The sequence below is a fragment of the Pseudopodoces humilis genome, chromosome 8 (genome assembly GCF_049639895.1).
Source record: "Pseudopodoces humilis isolate 2021_Gansu_Grassland_sample_001 chromosome 8, ASM4963989v1, whole genome shotgun sequence".
In the NCBI taxonomy this organism is placed as follows: Eukaryota; Metazoa; Chordata; class Aves; order Passeriformes; family Paridae; genus Pseudopodoces; species Pseudopodoces humilis.
Window position 1 is genome coordinate 33,924,632 of NC_142207.1, and position 20,983 is coordinate 33,945,614.

The 20,983-nt window shown below is 39.3% G+C and overlaps 1 protein-coding gene across 1 annotated transcript in view; it reads right to left on the bottom strand.

The window, feature by feature from the left end:
* ERBB4 (erb-b2 receptor tyrosine kinase 4) overlaps window positions 1-20,983 on the bottom strand; it is a 337,006-nt gene that overhangs the window by 127,717 nt on the left and 188,306 nt on the right. Inside the window, exons 7-14 of the mRNA XM_014257738.2 lie at window positions 18,750-18,891; window positions 17,171-17,284; window positions 15,708-15,834; window positions 12,924-12,997; window positions 11,644-11,734; window positions 10,018-10,217; window positions 3,182-3,314; window positions 490-583 (exon numbers count right to left, since the gene is read on the bottom strand). Of these exons, the coding sequence (XP_014113213.1) occupies window positions 490-583; window positions 3,182-3,314; window positions 10,018-10,217; window positions 11,644-11,734; window positions 12,924-12,997; window positions 15,708-15,834; window positions 17,171-17,284; window positions 18,750-18,891 (975 nt within the window). The remainder of the gene's footprint in view (window positions 1-489; window positions 584-3,181; window positions 3,315-10,017; window positions 10,218-11,643; window positions 11,735-12,923; window positions 12,998-15,707; window positions 15,835-17,170; window positions 17,285-18,749; window positions 18,892-20,983) is intronic.

Below are 20,983 nucleotides of genomic sequence, written 5' to 3' on the forward strand. Positions count from 1 at the left end.
TCAAAAGAACTTAAAGGCTATCTAAGTACAAAAAACCACCCAGCACATTGTTCAAACAGAGACTGAGACAAATTCCCCCACTTTTTTTTTTTTGAGGGAACCCAGGACAGAACTGAGTATAAAGAATGAAAACAGGAATAAAAGAGCGCACTCAAATCACAACTGCATGCTTTCTGTCTGTAAAAATTGTGTGCATCTGCACCACTAAAGCATTAAGACAACTCAAGAAAGAAAAGGAAAATTTTCAAAATTACTTTCTTAAGGAGGCAGACCTAAGGCAGTTTAATCCCAACACCAACTTAGCACGAGCAGAATTCCTTCCCTACATGCAGAATATGTGTATTTTCTGCTTTTGTTTCACTAATTTGCAGTACCTGCTGTAAAGTCTGTAAGCAGGAAAGCCCTGTCCTTCAGCACACTTTCACAAGTTACCCTGAACCCTGACAAACAAACCAAAACCTAAGAAAAGTTATCAGGCTTTGTTCTTACCGGCCCGTAGCAAGTGATCATGTTTTCCTCCATCTTTTCACACTGGGGATCACACTCCACACAGACAGAACCGTTTGCAAATTCTCGGAATTCCCTGAGAAAATAGTTTGTAGGCAGGTTAGGAGAAATCTGACTCCAGCCCCAAACTGAGCTCCCTTGGCTGAGTCTTCACCTGGTGGGATTGACCACAGCAGCCCAGGACACGCCACCACCTCATGCACAGCCACGTGAAGCAGAGACACCTTCTTCACCCATATAAAACTATAGTGGAGGCCTTCCTCTCATTTAGAAACAAAGACTTCATTAACAGGACAAAATTGTTGACTTCTTGATTTTAATCTATGGGGTTGTGACTCGTGGCTCAGATTCAGGAAGCCACTTGTCACACGTGGGCACTGATGACAGAGCTGCCCTGTTGCAGGTAGGTCTCTAGGAACACATGCCTTAAAGCCCATTCTCCAGAAGGCTCATAATGTTTTCAGCAATAATTCTAGACTGAGGTCTCAATCTATAACATGTCAAAACAGATCCTTTTACTCAATAATTTCATGTATCCACAAGAAACTACCACTCAAGTGACTTTTTTTATTAATCCCTTTTAAGAGGGAAAAACGGTAGTGATGGCAAGTTGAATTTCTTCCTTCAAACATTTCAGCTGCCAGTTACCCCTTACAGCCATCAGGATCTGATGAGGACATCAGGATTGAGCTGAGGACATCAGGATTGAGCTGAGGAAAAACTCACTCAAGTGCTGCAAGGGAGCTCACCCTTCCCTGGCTCTGGGAGTGGGTTTTTCCTGCTGAGGACTAAAAGATGTCAAATACAGCTTGATCCCACCCTGAAGATCTGTTGCTGCCCTGCAGCATGAACATGCAGAGCTCTCCCACAAATAAAAAGTTCTTCCCTAGTCCAGGTTACAGCTATTTTCAAATATTTAGGACAGAACTGAGCCTGTGGAAAGTGTAAATGCCACTCACTGATAGATAGAGAACAGAACAGAACATTCTGGTTGAGTTTCTTCATGCTCTTACTCTGACAGGCTCCATGGCAGCAAAAGTCACCAAGGGGGGACCAACTTATTCCAGGGCACTGACAACACAACTGGGGTCTGCAACTCTTCTTCTTGGGGGGAGAAGGGGGAGGAGGGGAGAACAGGAGCTCTTAAGCACATAAAACTGTGCTCTGACAAAGTATTTTTTGCAAGCCTTCTCCAGATGGAAGAGTTGAGAATGTTTTCATGCATGTGTGGGAGTTCATTTGGCTCAATTCAGCTTTATCTTTCTGTCAAAAGGCAGATTCAAACACTTGCTGCTGTGGGGGTATTCCCCCAGTATAAGCAGCAAAAGGAAAAGGGGCAAGAACTCCTGCTGGGTGTTTAAATTTATATTTGTGTTTATTTATATATTTATATATAATTTTTATATATTTATATATAATTTATATATTTTATATACAATATAATAGATAATATATATTATACATTCTATATATTTATATATAATTATATATTATATATATAATTATATATAATTATACATTATTATATATTATTCATATTTATTAATTATATATTTATCTAATATTTATTTCAAAATATATGTTTGTTTTAATTTTATATATATAATATATGTACATATTTATATATTTGTATATACTTATAGATGTATTTATATTTATAAATTTATATAATTATATATTTATATAATTATACATTTCTAGAATTACGTATTTATATATTTATTTATATATTTATATATTTATATGTTTACATATTTATATATTTATATGTTTATATATTTATATATCTATATATCTATATATTTATATATTTATATGTTTACATATTTATATATTTATATGTTTATATATTTATATATCTATATATCTATAGATTTGTATTTGTATTTATTTATATTACCATTACACAGTGCATTATACAAAAGAGAGTGAGCTTTTCTACTTTGGGGTCCTTATTCAGAGAATTTCTTTATCAAATTCCTGAATCCAACTCATCTGAAAGAATATAATTGTATGGTTCTGAATAAGGGTATCAAGCAGGGATAAATGATGAGGGTTTTTGTGGACATGATTTTCTGAACCTGAGAGAGTTTCATGCTCTCAGTGGCTGATTTGTCTCTCAAGGGAAAATCTTTTGGGAAACTTTGCTCTCTCAAGGACTGTTGTGTAAATAAGATTTTTCGTTTTCAAAACAATGTTACACAGATGTTTTCCTCTTGTCCCACCAATGGGATGAGAGAGGTGCTGTTCCTGGTCCCAGTCAGGTTAACCTGTAGTGGAACACTTTATAAAAAGGGTTGAAAACCCCAAAATAAGGGCTCTTGCCTCCTGAGAAAATAAAACCTCAGCTGCTGTGATTCGAACCCTCGCTTCATACTTTGTGTCCACTAGAGACAGGTTTTTTGTAACTTTTCACCTAAAACAAATTGTTCACGTTACCAGCAACGCAAAGGGCACAAAGTGATGATGCAGAAGGCAGCAGAATACCAGGGAAAGCTTTCTCCACAAGTTCACATTTATAAATCTTAGTCCATGACGCTTTTCCCCCAAAATCAGTAATATCGGCGATGGAGCCACACACTGAATAACGCAAACCCAAAACTGACTCGTTCACTGAAGTCCTCAGCAATGTTAGTGAGCAGCTTTGGGGAGAAGCCCAAGGGGAGTGTCTTACCCATCGTAGAGGTTGCAGGAGTCGATGCAGGTCCTGCCCCTGATGAAGCGCTTGCAGGACAGGCACTGGTCCGGCCCCGGGCCCCAGCAGCCGTCGCTGGAGCACAGCTCATTGCACACCATCCCATCAGCAGCTGCAGAGAGACAGGGCTGCTGTCAGGAACGCACACAGCCCCAAAAACCCAAGGGAAAGCATTCTGACACACTGGGAAATGCAACTGGAGTGTCCCTGTTTGCCAGCAGCAGGACGGAATAAAAGCATGAAGTCATCATCGTGCCGCAACACAAATACACAGAGCTGGGATATCACACACACTCCTGGACTGCTCCTTTCAGGATAAAAGGTTTAGGAGAAGAGCTTCTAAATCAGGAATAAACAGAGAAGCAGTCTCAGAGGTGGGGGAGAAAGGACATGATTAAAACTTCCAAAATCCTGAATGGCAAGGAGGAGGTGAGGAAGCATGAACTCAGACTTTCTCTGAGTCCCTCGTGGGCACTCAAAGAGACAGGAATCCAATAGGGTTAAAATCTGAGATTTTTCTTCACAGAGAATAAAGATCAACCTGTAGAATTCCCTGACACAGGACACGGTAAATGCCAAAGATTTAAAGGATTCAAAAAAAAATCCATTGTCTGAATGCACTAAAGTTCTATTAAACTTAAATATAAAATGCTCCCTGTGAATTGAGGAGCCCCTGAAATAAAACTTAGGGACAGTGGGGAAAAAACTGTAGGAAAGACACCATTAATTGTGATTTTAAAATATTTATTTATATTATTCAAGTGCAAAAGCACCTGAAGAGCCGAAGAGCCTTTCTATTAAAACCCTCAAGCCCACACCAAAATACACAATGAACTGAGGATTAGAGGGAAACTTTGTTTCAAACAGTGTAAGTCTGTATTTTTATTTTATAGAAATCATTCTCCATGTAAATATGGAAATGATGTGACAAAGAAAAGGAGCAAAGAGCAGAAGGAAACTGGGAATTCTCTCTCCAGCATCTGAAGAAAATCTGGGTGCACTTTCAGCCTAACCCTGGCATGTGAAAGGACAGAATGAATTCGAACTTATTTTTGCACAATGCAGTGATTTACACAAATGGATTACACAGTGCACTGAGTAAATTAAACCCAGAAAGGACCTGAAATATCAGAGATGGCAACAATACAGATATTTGTTTACTTTTTAAGTCACCAGAAACAACTTAAGAGGAATAATAAATGAAAAGGAGGGGTGATGGTTGAGTTCTACCACCCTCTCCAACACTATCCTATTCCATACACCACAAATAACCTCAGGCACAAGAAGCCTGAACATGTTTTATCAAGGCTGGGATTTAGTTTTTATTCTTTCTGTATCACGTATATGAAATATATTTTTAATGAAATAAAAAATGATTTCATTTTGGAGTCATTCCAGGTGCTCAGTATGCTTTAAGGTGTTATTAATGATCACAAATTCCAGCACAGCAAGAGGGACTCAGGAGGCCATTTCAGAGAGATGCCTCGTCCTCCTTCCCTGAGCTCTGCTGCTGCAGCCAAATGAGCCAGACCAGCACAGCCAGCATGAGCAGAGACACAAAGTTCACCTTCTCATTCCTGTCCTAAGCTGAATTTCTTTCAAGCATAGTAATATTTTTATAGTAATTATCAGGTGTTCCACTATGCTGCCACTGCCTGAACCTGCAAATAAAAACAAAACCAAAAACCACAAACCCAGAAACTACCTTAGTCACAATTAATCAAACTTTTATATAGTTTCATATGGTTTTTGTTTTCAACTCAGTGACTCATTTTAAATCTTTGTCACTGGACAAAGAAAAACAACCTGGTTTGGAGATCCCTCTTTTACTCATTTTTAATTTTAAGAATATTGCTAGCTCTTTTGACTTTGTTTTCCACACTCATCACAAAAAGGCATGTTTTGCTTTCTCACCTTCTTTTGTAACTTGAAACTGTGATTTACTATGAGTAATTTCCTTTCTTTTAAACTTTTCTTCTTCCTTTCCTTCAAACTAGTCTGGGATCAGAATTTATTTGCATGGACAGGTAAATATCTAAAATATCAAAATAAATAAATATCTAAATAAGTATCTAAAGATCTAAAATATCTGTAAAAATAACAAGGGATATTATTACAAGATAGCTCAGAAAATACAGTGAGTAACTGTATACAAATAAAAGGAGAGCTTTTCAATAAAGAAAACTGTGGTTACCCCATTGAAATGTAGCCAACACAGTGCCCATATTCTTATGAAAAAAAGTAACAGAAATAAAAAAAAAAATTATGATTTCCTCCTGAAATGTTTCCATAAAAGAATCTTGGCAAGGAGGGAGTAGTTGTTTTGACAACTTATAAAAATTCATTTCTCTCGCCTTTCTCTTCTTTAATTGTGGGGATGGCTAAAGAAACATTTCAATTTTTGACACATTTTTTGGCATTTCCATGGGCTGAGCACATTCTGCAGCTCCAACACATCACATGGCCTCTTGTGGAAGGAAATAACAACAATGTTCTCGACAGGAACTGGGTTTTGTCAGGAGTTTTAGAAGAAGGGCTCATTCTTTATTAATGGGGCCACACAGGTTAGAAACAGAAAGGTTCAATGTTTTTCCCTAACTTAAATAGAACACAAGAAAATTAGCTACTAAAAAAAATAAAAAATTATTTTTATTTGGCTATATGCTTCTGGGCCTGATCCAAAGCTCCATGAACTGAATAGAAAAACTCCTGCAGACTTCAATTAGCTTTACATCATGCCCAATAATGAATGTAATCATTTATTCAAGTTGTTAATTGGTGGCTAGATTGATATAATTCATAATAATCACACCTGTAACAAACTTTGCCTAGAAGGGTTTCACCTTACACTGCAGGTGTCACTAAAGCTGAGAGAATGGTTTGGACAAAAGAACATTTTTTTTTTCCTATAATTATTTTTTGTGTATTTTTTGACATATTTCACGAGTCACCTCTGACTGTCCCATAAGAAAAAAAAAAAAATCTGGAAAAAAAAGGCAGATTTTTCACTTCAACATGGAGCAAAGGTCCAATCTATCTACCCTTTCCTTATGATTTTGTTCTGTTCCCTGTGCACAAGAGCTTGGACCCTGAGAATTCTATCCCTGAAACTGTGTAGGGAAGTGAGAAGGGAGAGGTCACATTCCTTCCATGGACACCCCCTTTCTGACCCTGTATGGCACCATCTTAAAAAGGCAACACAAAGCACTAGAGCATCCTCAGGGTTTGTGGATTTCATTTCCTTTTCTAAATTAAAAACATACACATATATTTTGCTCCTGTATTTTCAGTAGTCTACAAAAAAAACAGAAGTTTGCCTAGGCTTTTAACCTATTAAAAAAAACCCTCCACCTTGGAGGCAGTGAAAGATTTGGGGACTATCTTAACATTGCTAAGAAGCGGTGTAAAGATGAAATAATTGAGAGTATGAGGAATGTAAAGTATATTTTGCATGCTGGAAAATGCTGCAGCATTTTCCACAGGCTGAAGCATGTTGTCTTTGTCTTCATTGCAAAAAGGAGAAAGAAAAATAAGAGTTTTCCCAAACTCTGATATGCCAGTGTTATCTCAGAGATGAAGCATTAACATAGACCAAACTTTTCCACAAAAATTTTACTCCCCCTGCAACTTCTCAGTATTTCCTCACTGATGTAGAGTCAGCTGAACACAACATTAAATGGTGTGGAGAAGACATCATCACCTTGTGACAGATTATAAAAGTCACTTAAATACAATGGTGGCTAGCAGACCTTGGGAGCTCTTACATGAGTTTTCAGAAAAGCTACACATTGATAGAAAAACTTTGCTGTAATTCCCTTTAAGCCATTAACAATAACTGGGTAGAAAGGGGGAAAAAAAAGCCAAGCTAATGGTGACTCAAAATGTGCAAAGAAGTAATAATAAATACCTGAGAGTGGCTGTAATAATTAATATTTTTTAGACTGGTTTCTTGAATGAAAGCTATGTGGAAAAAAAAAGTTTTGTGGATATTTTTATTAACAAGGCACACCCTGCTGCTTTGCTTACCATGCAAGCAAACAGACAGTATTTCTGCCACAGAGCATGGATTCTGATCCTCCAAATATTTACTTCCACATCTCCTTCCCCACTCTGGTGAGGCTCATTTGGCACTCAGGAGGTGTGGCCACGTGCCCAAACATCTGCAGGACCGGTGTCCAGGAGAGGCAAAACAAGGGAAAGGCAGAAATGGGAACCCTAGAGGCTCGCCCTTGGATCCCACCCCATCAGGCAGTGGATGGTGCAGGGAAAACTCTCCAAACCCCACTCTGTTGGCCTGTCCTGGCAATGACAGATGCTCCAAAGGGTGCTGAGAATTGCATCTGGTTCCATGGGCCAGTGGTGCCTCACCCCGAGGGATCCTGCGGAGTTCTGTGGCTCACCCCACCTGCAGCAGGACCCTTTTAACCCCAGAGAGGTGCTGGCTGACAGAGCAGCAAAGCTCTTCTCAGCTCATCCTGACTCTCAAAAGGCCACAAAACATGAATCAATTCGCTCACACAGATGTTCAAAGGGAGGAAACCGCTGTTCCTGTCGGGATTGTGCTGCCTCCCAGGTGGAGCCACTGGGCCCCTGGCCTATGTTCATTATCCTCTGTCCATTTAATGAACACAGAGTCCATTTCTAAAACCAGCCCCTCAACATTGGAGCTTATGTGTGACTTCTCAATAAAGAAACGAGTCAGATTTGTTTTCCACTTTAAGATTCCCACAGTGTTAAATCTCCTAAAATGTCTTTAGGAGTATTTATCTTCCTGGAAAATAATAAGTGTCTATTATAATAAATCCTCACCTAGCTGGAGGTGAAGTAAAGTTTACATTTTCCCTTTGAGTGCAAATGTAGTGACAAGACATTCCATGTGAGAGAGAGGATGATGTGACAGCACATCCCAGTTTCCATTTGCTCTGGAAGCCCATGTTTCAGTAGTTGTGGCAGCTTCTAAGGGACTCATACTGAGTGATCCCAGGAAAGGACAAAGAAGTGTTTGACAGAGGAGCCCTGACAACTAATGCAAGATTATGTTCCAAGCTGCTGTGTTCAGCTATGTCCCAAAGCTCTCAAAAACAGTGAAACAACTGGGACACCACTCCATGAAGGGAGAAAGCACCTTACAAAATTCACCTGAGTGATTTCCCATTGTGGGAGGTTACAGAAAGCTTGAAGCAAAGAGGAATCATTACTGTATGAGACATGAGGCCTGTGCTCCACCTTGTTACTGCTTAGTTTCTTTTTATATTAAATTTCTAGGAATGAAGGAAAGTTGACGGTTCTTTCATTAAATGCTGCATGATAATCAGACAGCTAGGGCCAATCTGATGCAAGAAAACATCAGAGCACCAAGAGCATGACTTTTCTCCCAGTTTTTCATCTGGTAGAGAGGAAACCTGTGCTGTCTAGAAGGTTCACAAGTTCATGTGTCTCCTGGCAAGATGGGAGCAACTTGGGTCTGGGAATATAACTTTAGTGACTCTTCCGTGGTCAACAGAACCTTGACCTTCTTCCTCCTTCTGTTCTGTCAGCCCAAGAGTTCCATATGGGAAATCTCAAAAGGGCTAATCCTTCTTCATGCCATACAAAATACAGTTTTTACTGGAGCACTAGGGAAGAACTAGGTGGTTCCTCACCACATGATCCTGTCGCACTGCAGGGGAAAGCATCCTTCTTGGCAGCACCTCTATTTTCCAATAAATACTCTACTTTTATAGCTGCCTTTCTATGTAGGGGCAGAAGAAAAGCCCTACAGCCTCGGGCACAATCACAGTAAAAACTGCCTGCAGTGACAGCAAGCAGCATTTTCTTAACCTTCACTTTTTAAACTTGCATGTAAAGAAATAAGCCTAATAAAATTAATACCGATTAAAATGCCACACAACCAAAACCATGGGGTGATCGACCAAACAAGACCTCATACTTCCTGTGGCTCCTCCATGGTAGGAGAGATTAGTAAAGTAACTGAGCAGCAGAGACAAAGCTCCAGCTGTATTTCACCTAACTCTGAAGGTACAGAGTGAGCACAGCCATTCACTCTCTCAGAATAGAGAACAACAGCACTTCAAAGGGAGAGGAGAGGGGAAAAAACCCCACAAAATCCCTCAAGTAAAACTCAAACAACAAAAAAAAACCCCTCAAACCAACAGAAAGAAAGAACGAAAGTGCAAGTCAAAAATAGGACCACAGCTTGAAAAAACCCAAAGCAAACACTTTTGGCTGATCAGAGCACAAACATCAGCAATATCACTTAAACACACAGCAATTTAATGAATCTCCTCTCCTGCAAGCAGTCTAACAGATGCTTAAAATGAACTGCCTTGCTGCTACAATATGCCTGTATTGATGCAATTTGCTGCCTGATTTCTATATAAACAAGTTATTTTATTTGCTACAGAGCTTTCTTTGGCTTTTCAGTACGATGATCTCAGCCTAGGTACTGGCATGTAAGCTTTCCTGAAGTAGTATTTTTTATCAGATAGGTCAAATATGAAAAGAGAGAACTTGATGATCTAAAACAGTCCCAAAAAACACAGTTCTGGATTAAGATAGGGCCACTTAGGGTGGGGGGAGCAGAAGCTGCCAATCCCACTCCATAAGGAAAAAGGGCTGTAGAGTCATGAACATTCCATTCACAGCCTTCAGAATTCCTATTTGTGAAACTGGTTGAGGAAGCAACTCGCTCTCCCTGCTCCCTTTCCTTTGTTCCTTAAACCATTTCATTTTCCTGCTCAAAGCCCTGGGATGTTGTAAATGACCCCAGTTCCCCTGATGTCCACAGAGCCCCCCAAGCCCCAGCAGGTACTTACTGCAGTTCTCTGCCCTTTTGTTCCGGTGGATCACTGTCTTTTGGCTGGGGGTGCTGAAGAGGCTGGTCCAGTTGACAGTGTGGTAGTAGCACAGATTGCTGTTGTCTGTGATGTAGATGTTGCCAGCACTGATTTGCTTCAAGGACTGGAACTGCAGGGAAGTGATGCCTTGTTGCTTCAGGATGAGCAAGGAAAGGCCACTGGGATGAGAACAAAAGTGAGAGAGAGTAGGAATTATCTTCAGAAGGCACAGCTTATTATATCTGGTAGGAAACTGCCAAGAGGTAACATGATCTTTCTGGAAAAACTGAGAATTGTTCAGAAAACTTTTATTTTGTGGTGGTGTAGTTATTTTATGAGTCAACATCCAGCTCTATTGCCCAGGAAATTATAAGTCCTGTCAGGAGTGAGATACCACAAGCTGTGATGTTCATAGCACTAGGCCAAGTAAGCCAGCAGAACTCAACCAGTTTCATTTCATCCATTAAGAGATTTTTTTTGAGATAATGTGCTGTTAGGAAAACTGAATAAAATTCAGGTTTTTCTTTCAACAGCATTAATACTGTGATAGTTTATATGCTAAGGAGAAAAATAATGTAAAATGTATTAAAACATCTTTCAGGCATCAAATTAACATCATTTCAAGTAATACAGGAAGAAATTGTTATTTTCGTGGATTTTTTTTTTTTCAGCCCACTTTCTACATTTCATTTTTCTTTGGTTGTAATACCTGGTTATAGCCTTTCTTCATCAAAGGAACAGTAAATGATTGTCTGCACAACATGAAAATGACTGCACATATTTTATGACTGAAGATTAGTGAAGACAATATCCAGTTTCTGGGCATCCTTTAAGTTATTGTATTTTAATGATGATAATTGTTTTCCAGCTGTTCCAAATAAAAATTGCTGCCTTGGAACAGAATGTGAGGCTGTAATTCAACCCCAAGGTTTCACTGCTATTCATATTCTGCTCAGGTTGCTGTTTAAGATGCTAGAAGAATCCCATGCTTGATTTACTCCATCTCTAAAGTGGGGATCCAGAGCTTGCTGGATAAATTACTCAGGTACCTCCTTGTGCTTCCTCCAGATTTTCTCACCACGTTCTCATCTCTTCAAAGCAATTTCTCCACCCAAGTTTTCCCACAGAAACATCTCTGGTAAAAATGGCTCTCTAACACTTCACCTGCAACGTGCCTCAGTGATTTCAATGTTCTTCCACCTTTTACCTCTTCTTAAAACCACTCTGTTGTTTGGGCATATGAGCCTGCATGTCTAATCACAGCCATATAAACTCCTAATAATGAGGCTAAGTTCTATTATTCATTCCTTTGACACTATGTTTCTTCACAAGGTATTTTAAACCATAAATGTAAGTTCCAGACAATGAGGTAATAGCTACAGCCGTGAACCAAGACTTTTTTTTATAAATAATTATGTGGAGAAGGTATTACCCATTATAAACAACTGATTAGCAAAGATACTGGTAATGAACACCTTGGTAACAGAGGGAAAAAATATATCAATTTACGATGTCCTTCCCAAAGGATGTTGCATTCTCTGTTACTGAACAAAGAATCACAGAACGCTAATAAAAAATTTTTCCACCAACTGAGAAGTTCCTTACCTATAGAGAGCTCTCCCACCAATGGTAACCAAGTTAGAAAACACCCTGAAGTCTGTCATGTTCTCAGGCCACGACTGTATGTTCAAATACCCTGAGGGAGGAAAAGGCAAACACAAATTATTTCAGCCAAGTGTGAGTTAGGACAGGCTTAGCCTGTAAAGGAAAGACAGTGCCAGCCTGAGGAAAAGAAATAAGGTAAGAAATAAGGTAAGCTGCAGGCTGCTCAGCACCATCTCCTCCAAAAAGAGAAGGAGAACTTGTCCTGATATCTGAGGTGAGTGCTGCTCACCCTGTGCACGAGCTGTTCTGTGCTGCACAGACCCCCAGCTCCCCGTGACTCTGCAGCAGCAGGACACATAGGTGTGAGCACTATGTGCTTTACTTCCACTTCAGCAGCAGGGCTCAGACTGTCAATTAGTGTGTTTAGGAACTGCAAAGAACATTCAGCCAGGTGCCAGATTATCTTTGACATTAATTAGGGAGAGATTAAGAGTTTACTTTCATTTTTAATCCCACCGGTTAGTTGAAATTCACAGCTTTGGAGGGGTGAAGCATGCTGAGCTCCACACAGCTACAATCAAGCTGTGGTGCCCAAAGGCATTTTGGTGGGTTTTTTTGTGCATGAAAAAGAACAATTTTTTGCATTTCCCTACCCATACATAATCAGAAATCAAATGAGAACTCAGGACACAGATACTACTCACACTGTAGTGTCTCCCTCCCTGTCCACCACATGGTGAAACAAGAAACTAGATGCAAGAAAACAAAGTACTGACTACTAGTTTTATAACCCCATTGAAAAGTCACCAATAATGGGACTCACTAGCACCACTCACCACCACATCATACATCTGTCTTTAAATTACAGAAGCTAATTTGCAGCCTTTTCTGTTGGACCCAGGGAAGAAGCTGTAAAAGCAGACTAGAACCTTCGAATGCTTTCAGATAAAGAAAATGGTTTCCCAAATTTCAGCACCATTTGCCTCACATTTCCCGCCCTTGCCACACTTGTCCTACTTTGCTAACATGGGATCAAGATCCTTTGTCCACTTAGAATCTGCCAGAATAGGCATCCTGTGTTCAAAGGAAAATACACTTGTGAAAATCAACTGATACTGAAGTTTTCCGTATTAAACTTTTATAAAAATTACAGAGTGATGTGCTTAATGAAAACGAGTGCCTTGTGTTCTTCAGAAAACCCAACACATGACAACTATAAAAGCAAAGTGAGAATGAATTCGTTAATTACTGCAGATTATAGGAGATCAGAAGTGTGTTACCTGTTATCTCTCTCACTGTTTGGAAGATATTTAATTTCTCTGGATTGATGGCAGCGATCGTGTGATATGGGTCTCTGAAAGATTAAAATCACATCATGTGACACTTTAAACAAAAAAAGATCAGGTTCTCAAAGCCATACCATGTAGGAAAAAAAGCATTAAGGTGCTCAACACTTTGCTTTTGTAAGGATTTGCACCAATTTTCTTCAGCCTGCTGTTCCTGCAGATCCGTGTCTAACTTCTCCCTCGTCATCTTGAAGGATCATAAAGGTTCAACTCATTTGTTTTTTAGCAAATATGTATGCTATGGAAAATTAAGGAATTCTAAACAACTAGAAGTGACCTTCCTAAAGGAAAGATGAATTTTCAGGGTTTTTTTCCAGGAATGGCAGAGCTGTGATACTGCATGCCAGGACTAACAAAGCTGCTCCTGAAAGGAGTGACCAGCTATAGGCAACACAAAGCCAAGAACAAGCCAGCAGTTCCTGACATGTGACATTTAAAGGGCACACTTTTGAGAAGATGTTGAACAAGAAACCTCTAAAAGTACGGATCCTAGCCAAGCAAGTTTGTCCACGAGAAATGAAACAACCTCCAAAACTTAAAATTTTAAACTTAGATATGCCACAGTGTGAAAAGATGGAGCTGACCTTGATTTTTAGAGTGCCATCATTTAATAAATGTATTTAAAAAGTCAACCAGAAGCTTACACCAAACAAAGATTCCTCTGGAATGGCATGTTATGGTATTTTTGTGTGTTTTCTGAGAGTAGGGAACATCACCAATAAATATGGAGCACGTGTTTCCTCCTCTCCTCCTTCTGCTTTCCAGGACACGTGATTCCCAGAATTGTTAATGTTTGTTAATGCTCCAGAACATTAACAAAAAAGCCCAGTGGACCACAGAGGCATCAAACACATATTATTAGAGCAATGTGGGGCTCTCAGAAAACTAAATAATAAGTTTTGACTACCTAACAGAAACACAGCACTTTGCTTTCAAAGTGCATTGCCATCAAAAAAGGAAAACCCTTGCCTGCAATAAACATGAGGCAGCTGAATTTCACCTCTAAATTCTGAAGGTAAAATAGCTTTAAAGATGCAGATATACACTTAAACCCCTTAAACAGCCAAATGTCTGATGTTTTATCAACATATAAAACTGTAGTGTGTAGTGTATATCTTAATTACTTTAAATAGTTGTGTATAAAAACATTCATAATTACATATATATATATATTTGCATAAATTATAACAAATTCAAAAAGACTTGAAGTTAATGTGCTCAGGAAACAGAACCACAGGATCAAAAACTAGGACAGGATCAATTGCAACAGAGGAGTTTCCAATGGAAAAAACAACAACAAAAAAATATCCTCTGCATCTTTCACCAAAATTATTCTCTGCCACCACCAAAGTCTTCCAATTCCCCAGAGAACCAGACTTTAAATCCCTACAATCTAAAACATTAAAAATTCATACTCTAAAATTTACAGTTCACCGTGAATAAATGATTTTGTGACAAAAATTAAGTAAAAGTTGGAGAGGAAATAAGTAGGATTGTTGTTTCTCTGTACTGTCCATTTATATAAAAAACTACTTGTGGAGTCAGTGTCATTTTTCAAATTTCCATTTCATATTGCTGGTTTGAAAAATGTAATTGAAACTTTAAATAAAAAAGCTGTTCCAGAAATCTAGATATTTTCCTTCATTCTCAGATCTTCTCTTCTTTTAACCTATACCAATATAATTCATGCTGCAGCAAACTTTAGGGTTGCAGAACTCAGTGCCCTCAAACCTTCTGCTTGCTTAAGTGAGTTTTCTTCATCAAGAATGAGAGACAAAATGCTACAGAGTTTCAATATTACATGTCCTGCTCTTCTGTAAAATAGAACAGAATATTTTAACTTTCTGCTTATAGTCCAAATTTAGATATTTTTCAGGCAAGTACAATTTTATTCAAGGTTGGGTTTGGTTCTTTTAATGTAGACACATTTTTTAATGAGCTAATATATTTTTTCCCTCAAAAGCAGTTCTTAAGCTTGAAATTAAATTTCATGCAATGCACCAGATTAATCCACACAAAATTTCTCATGGGCTCTAGCTGATTCTCTTGCATTTACTTGACTTTTTCCTTTCCTGTGATATTTAACAGGTTTCCATCCAGCCTCTCAGTGGGTTGTTTGGCAGAGCAGATCCATGTGACTTGTGGCACTTTGAGGTTTTTCTGGACCTATTACAATGAGCAAAATTTAAACCAAAATACTGGATTTATACACCAGTGAATTCTGTGTGCCTCTGCAAGTGAAACTTAAATAGATCCTTCAAAAGTGATTGACAAGAGGGCAGCTCTTGTGCATGTTTGTGTACTGACAGCCACCCAGACTATGACAAGTAGTGCTAAGAGAGGTTGTCTCTCTGCGTATTCTGCATATTATTCTGCTGGCCATAAAGAAATTTAAACAAACTCATGGAAGGCAATTTCCTTTTCTGCCTTCTATTCTCTAATCAGCCTCTATCATAAGCCAGTATTGAGGACCTCATAAAGTAACCAGAGAATCATAGTTGTCTTTTCTCTTTTCAGTGCAAACAATTAATCCATCCTTTCTTTTCCTAGAGATTGAATCTTAAGAATCAAGGCAGTTTTCTTCACAGTGGATGGCAGAAAACTAATTTATCCTGGATCTGCTATTGCATAAAGGAAGCCTGCTGCCATCATTAAGAGGTGGATGCAATTGGTTTCAGCTGGCACCCTGACATAACATCTTAACATTTTGTCACTTACCCATGAATTCCAGTGACAAGGAAGATGAGGTTGCCATTGATCTTGGTACAGTTTACAAACTTGTCAATGTTGCTGGAATCCACTGTCTGAGCTGACACCAAACTCCCTGTCCCAATGCCATCACATGCTGCCAAAACAAGGAGCTTATGTAAAGAACTAGGGAAAACAATTACTGAATCAGAACACGCTGACCTTACAGACAGGACTCTTCATCTCATTCAGCAGAGAGGTGTTAAAACAGCATCCTTGACCCATATTCCCACAGAGGCACGTGCCAATTTAAAACAAACTGAGCTACAGCACCTGCCACAGACCCCTGGCACACAGGTATTTCACATGGGATATAAAGGCAAGTATCAACCACACAAAATCCCACTCAGCCCAGCCATGCCATTTCTTGGGGAGAAACTGAGGGGCCCTAACACTGCTGCTCCAGAGGTCCCCTTCTCTGGTGGATTTGGGAACTTAACCATCCATGCCATAAGGCCTGTTAAAGGGCTGCATAAGTAACTTGTTGTTTATCAGCTCAATCAGCAAGTTACTGGTGCCTGGAGAAACTGGCAACCAGTGAGGGAACTTCTCTGTGTGGCCTGTGTAATTTAGCTGCATTTCCTGGGACACAGGATACATCCAGGAACAAATCCCTCATGATTTCAACCATATAATGAATTCTGTCTTCCTAACTGAGCTCCTCTAATGGCAACTACCAGCTGAAGCTTTTACAAACATGTGTTAGCTTTCCTCCTGAGAAAGTAAGGGACTCTATACATGTGTTTTCGTGCACAAAACTATCTATGCAACAACAATTATTTACTCAATAAAGCCAGATTAATGTGAAATCTTCCATAAGTGTGAAAAGTGTCATAGGCCCACAGAGGAAAATTTATGATGCTTTGCTCCACAGACCTTCAAGCACGGAGCAGAAAGTCTCCTTGCTGGAGTCTAGAACAGCAAAGTAACCTACAGATTCCAGTCCTCTCACCAGAACCATCACCAGTCTGTGTGTGAGACACTGAGAAAGGAGGTAGAAGATTCTGGGAAAGCAGAGACAGAGGAAGGAAATGGAAACTTAATGCTGAATTGACAAATATGAGACATCACAGACATTGAAGTCAGGGGGTTTTTGTATGGCCCTCTTTGGAATGACAAAAGGACAATGCTAAAACACCTCCAGGAAACACTTGTCATTAAAATAACACAATGAAGAATTCTTTCAGATTTCTCTAAAACCAGCAGAGAAATCCCCTTCATTTGTGTCTAATAAAAAGTAATTGGTTTGGTTATATTACCATTAGAACTTAATAAATTTTCACTCTACTGTATGTGCTTGACACACAACCTACATAGCTCCAAGTTTTGTGGGTATTCAAAGGCTATTCATATTCTACAGCAGGGCTATTCATGCCAAAATAACAACCTGTGTAGACTACTTCCAAGAAAATTTATACTGAACCACTGCCCACCTTTAGGACAAATGTCAGTGCAGGGCTTGCACATCTTAATACCATTTTCTTCAACTTCCATCTTGGAGCTGGGACATGCCCGGACACAAGAGCTGGAATCCACCACAAAGTTGTCTGAAAGGAAAAAGGAAATACTGTGATATAAATAAAGTGAATAAAAGCTGGCACATGTTTTTCAGCTCTGTGTGTCAATACCTGTTGTTGCCTTGGCACTTTCCCAATGACATTAACATTCAAAGTTCTGTGTTTTCAGAAGTGTATAAGCAAAATAGGCACATTATCAGGGACTTATAAAAATACATGAATTGTCAGGCCTGATCCCCCTTTCACCCCCAATTTGGCTTTATTATTATTTGTAGGGAAAAAATAAGCTGCAGTAATTGGAGAGAAATACAGCAAGATGGTCTGTCCTGTCTTTTTCATGCAACAATATACATCTGGTATAAAACAGTGCACAGGACAATGACAAGTATTCCAGTTTTTTTCCCTGTAAAACAACAGCCAAAGGGAGCATAGACTGATCCTACCTAACTAAATGTTTAATACTCATAAGAAAGGGAAAAAAAAAAGGGCAAGTGTTCAATGAAGCATTTGGGCAAAGAATTATATCCCTTACAGTGCATGATTATCAGGTTCTTAACAAACCAATCTTGCTTTAACAGACCCACCACTATTACAAGCTGAACTAGGTGGTCACTGCCTGCTGTGAGTCATCCACAGAGATTCCAGTCTGGAATTTTGGGTTGGATTGAATTATGGCTCCGTTTAATATAGATCACCTATCCTTCTTACATTTGGATAATTTGGTAATTTACGGATAAAATAATTAATGTACAACTGTAAACCTTCACGGAATGAAAGGGAGAGCAAGAATTCTATCTCCTTTATTATTCTTCCCAATTAAACCAGCAGATTTAAAAGACTTTTTCACAAAGGAAGTGATGACCCTGTAATTGTTTTCTGTTAGTTGTCATCATCTGGCTGGTATCTTAGAAACATGTGTGTTTTACATGCATGGGATTCCTCTTAACTCCCTCCTCCCCTCTAATTTTACTCTGGGGTTTTAAGACTGCATTCTTGTCAGTATTAGAAGTTTATTCCTCATTGGGACAGAACTGCTCAGGATACTTTCTCTCCAATCACCATTACTCCAAGTTAGGGGCATCAATATCATGAATGCATTTGGTTCCAGGTGCTGATGGTGGAATGTCATTTTTCTGAAACAGAAATTCATACCCTTTTACAATCCCACTATTTTAACTATTTATTTCCACTATTTTGGAATTTTAAAATACTGATCTAAAGCATGAATGTTAACAAGCTGACCATGAAAACAGAAATCATCTTTCTTTAGGTAAATCACTCTAGGATCCTCGGGGACCATCAGCAGCACGGAATTCACTGCCTGTAGTTATCATCTGACTTTGTTATTACAGGCTGCAAGCACAAGTGAAGTGATTGTGCTCCATTCTCTCACTGTTCTCATTCTCTCACTGTTTTTAAGGCTCCTGAAATGCAGCTCCAGCTTCCCATCACTGCAGGAGAAGGCAGCTAGCAGGGCAGATAAGGCAGCACTTACGCGGGCACTTCTTGACGCAGAAAGCCCCATAGGTGTACTTGGCGTTGTGGTTGTGCTCCAGCTGGAAGGTGGTGGGGTTGTACACGAAGGTCTGGGGGCACTGTGTCACACAGGCACCACTGTCATTGAAATTCATACAGGCCTGCAAAACGAGGGAGACAAAAAAGTGCTGAATGAAATCATACCGCTGCTTTAGGGTTCGGTTTGGTTGGGGGTTTTTTTTGGTGTAAAAGATGGCCTTGATTGTTCAGACTTGCTGTGACAGTGAGGGATGTGATACAGAACTCTCTAACATTCATTTTGGCTACTAGGATTTTTGCTAGGGTCTTGGCAAATATGTGACTTTTCAAATTAGGGAGTTTGGTGAGCCCCCTTAATTGGCGACAGTTGCCTGTTACACCACTTCCTACAAAACCAAAACAACACCTTAATTTGTTTCATAACTACTCACAATCAACTAATTCTCGACTTGATAGGACATTCTAAAACTGCCAAGAGCGAGCAGCTATTTATCATCCTCTAAGCAAATGCTAATGGCTTTTTCAGAGGTCCAACCCTTTAGATTTCTTACAGCATGAATGCATCATCCGGCTGAAAACTGTAATTCCCAATTAGGAGGCAAGAGGGATAAGAACTTCTTTTGAGCTAGCACAGGAGGGGGCCATTTCCCTTACTGGCAAGTTTAACAAGGTCAGTTGCTTCACATACTGAGAGAGGAAAATAAGACTTTGTTCCACTTAGCATTCAGGCTCCGCAGTGCACAGCTGACAGAGGACAGGGAGTGTGTGGATAACAAAAGTAATGGGATGCAGGGAAAACAATTGACCATGCAAGGCTGGTAATTAGGAGTAGAAAGCCCCACGGATTTTGATGTTCCTTATCAGCACACATCATGTCTAAGGTTTTAACCACAGATTATGAGAAAAGTGTTGGAGTAATTTTCACAGAGCATACCATGAATGAAAGGTTTGTAAGAATATGAAAGTTGTAGCCTGGCTTGGACCCCTCCAGAAGTTTAAGCAGCCACTGCTACTGGGTATTGCCTCCCCAATAACCTGTAATCCAGGCTGCTTTAGAAGAGTTAGTCTAGGAGTGAATCCTTCTGGTCTTTTTCCAGGTTGTTAAAATACAGCTGGTTTTGCATCTTTAAAGAGTCAGCAAGTGTAACAATACTACACATGTTCTGTCCCCTTGCCTCCTGGGCTGGGACTGAGAGAAAAGAGAACAAGATTCCTCTCTTCTACTGATTTTACTACCAGTCCTTGTCTCCATTTGGATCAGGACCAGCAGGACCCTGGGACCTGTCTTGCCAGAAGATTTCAGAAAGGAGAAGCTAATGGTGTATCCAAGGACAAAATCTGCTGCTGAAAGAACAAGCAGAGAGATCCATGATGACAGCACTGTTCTACATGGAGCATGTGCTAAGCAAAACTGCTGATCCTGTCTTTCCTGGTCCTTTGACATACCTATTATAAAACCTGCCAATTTTTTTCATGGAAACAGATTTTTTTCCCCCCCTTAAAAAGATAAACACTTTACTCAGAGCTGGATGGCAAGTCCACCTGAGGAATAGTGCTGTGTCACTTTTCTGGTTCCACTAGGAAGTCAACCAGGCCCTCCTATGCATTTCAAGTTCTAGACCCAGTTTGGATCTGAGATAAAAACATCAGTAAAACTTTTGCTTTAGCATGTTTGCTTGCATTTACGTCAGATGATGATTACTGTCTTGCTTTTAGAACTGAATATGCAAATGACTGGATGGCAGCAGATGGAGGAGGATGGATGAATTTTATCTACAGATATTAAAACCGTATTTAGAACAGGATGCTGTTGTAAGATGCCATAATGCTCTAAAGGATTTGTAATGCTTCATAAGCTGTACTTTTGCTTATTAATAAATACTAATTTAGTTTGTTTCCTCAACCCATTTCTTACATGTTGACTTAAAAGGTGGTCCATCATGTACATGACAATTCTTTGATAACAGTTTAGCAAATAAAGCACACCCATACTCCTTGGAGACATGGCAATTCTGAGGAAAAATTAGTCTAGAAGATCTGGGAGCTTCAAATTTATGACTGAAATGTTTTATATACATTTGTAATTGCTTTGACAATATATGCAAATTTCTAGCATTTTGTGCTAAATGCTGCTAATTTGTGAATAAAAGCACAGGGAAATACACAAGGAAAAAAACAAAGTTCTGTGTCTCAGCTGAAAGCTAAGCACAGTTG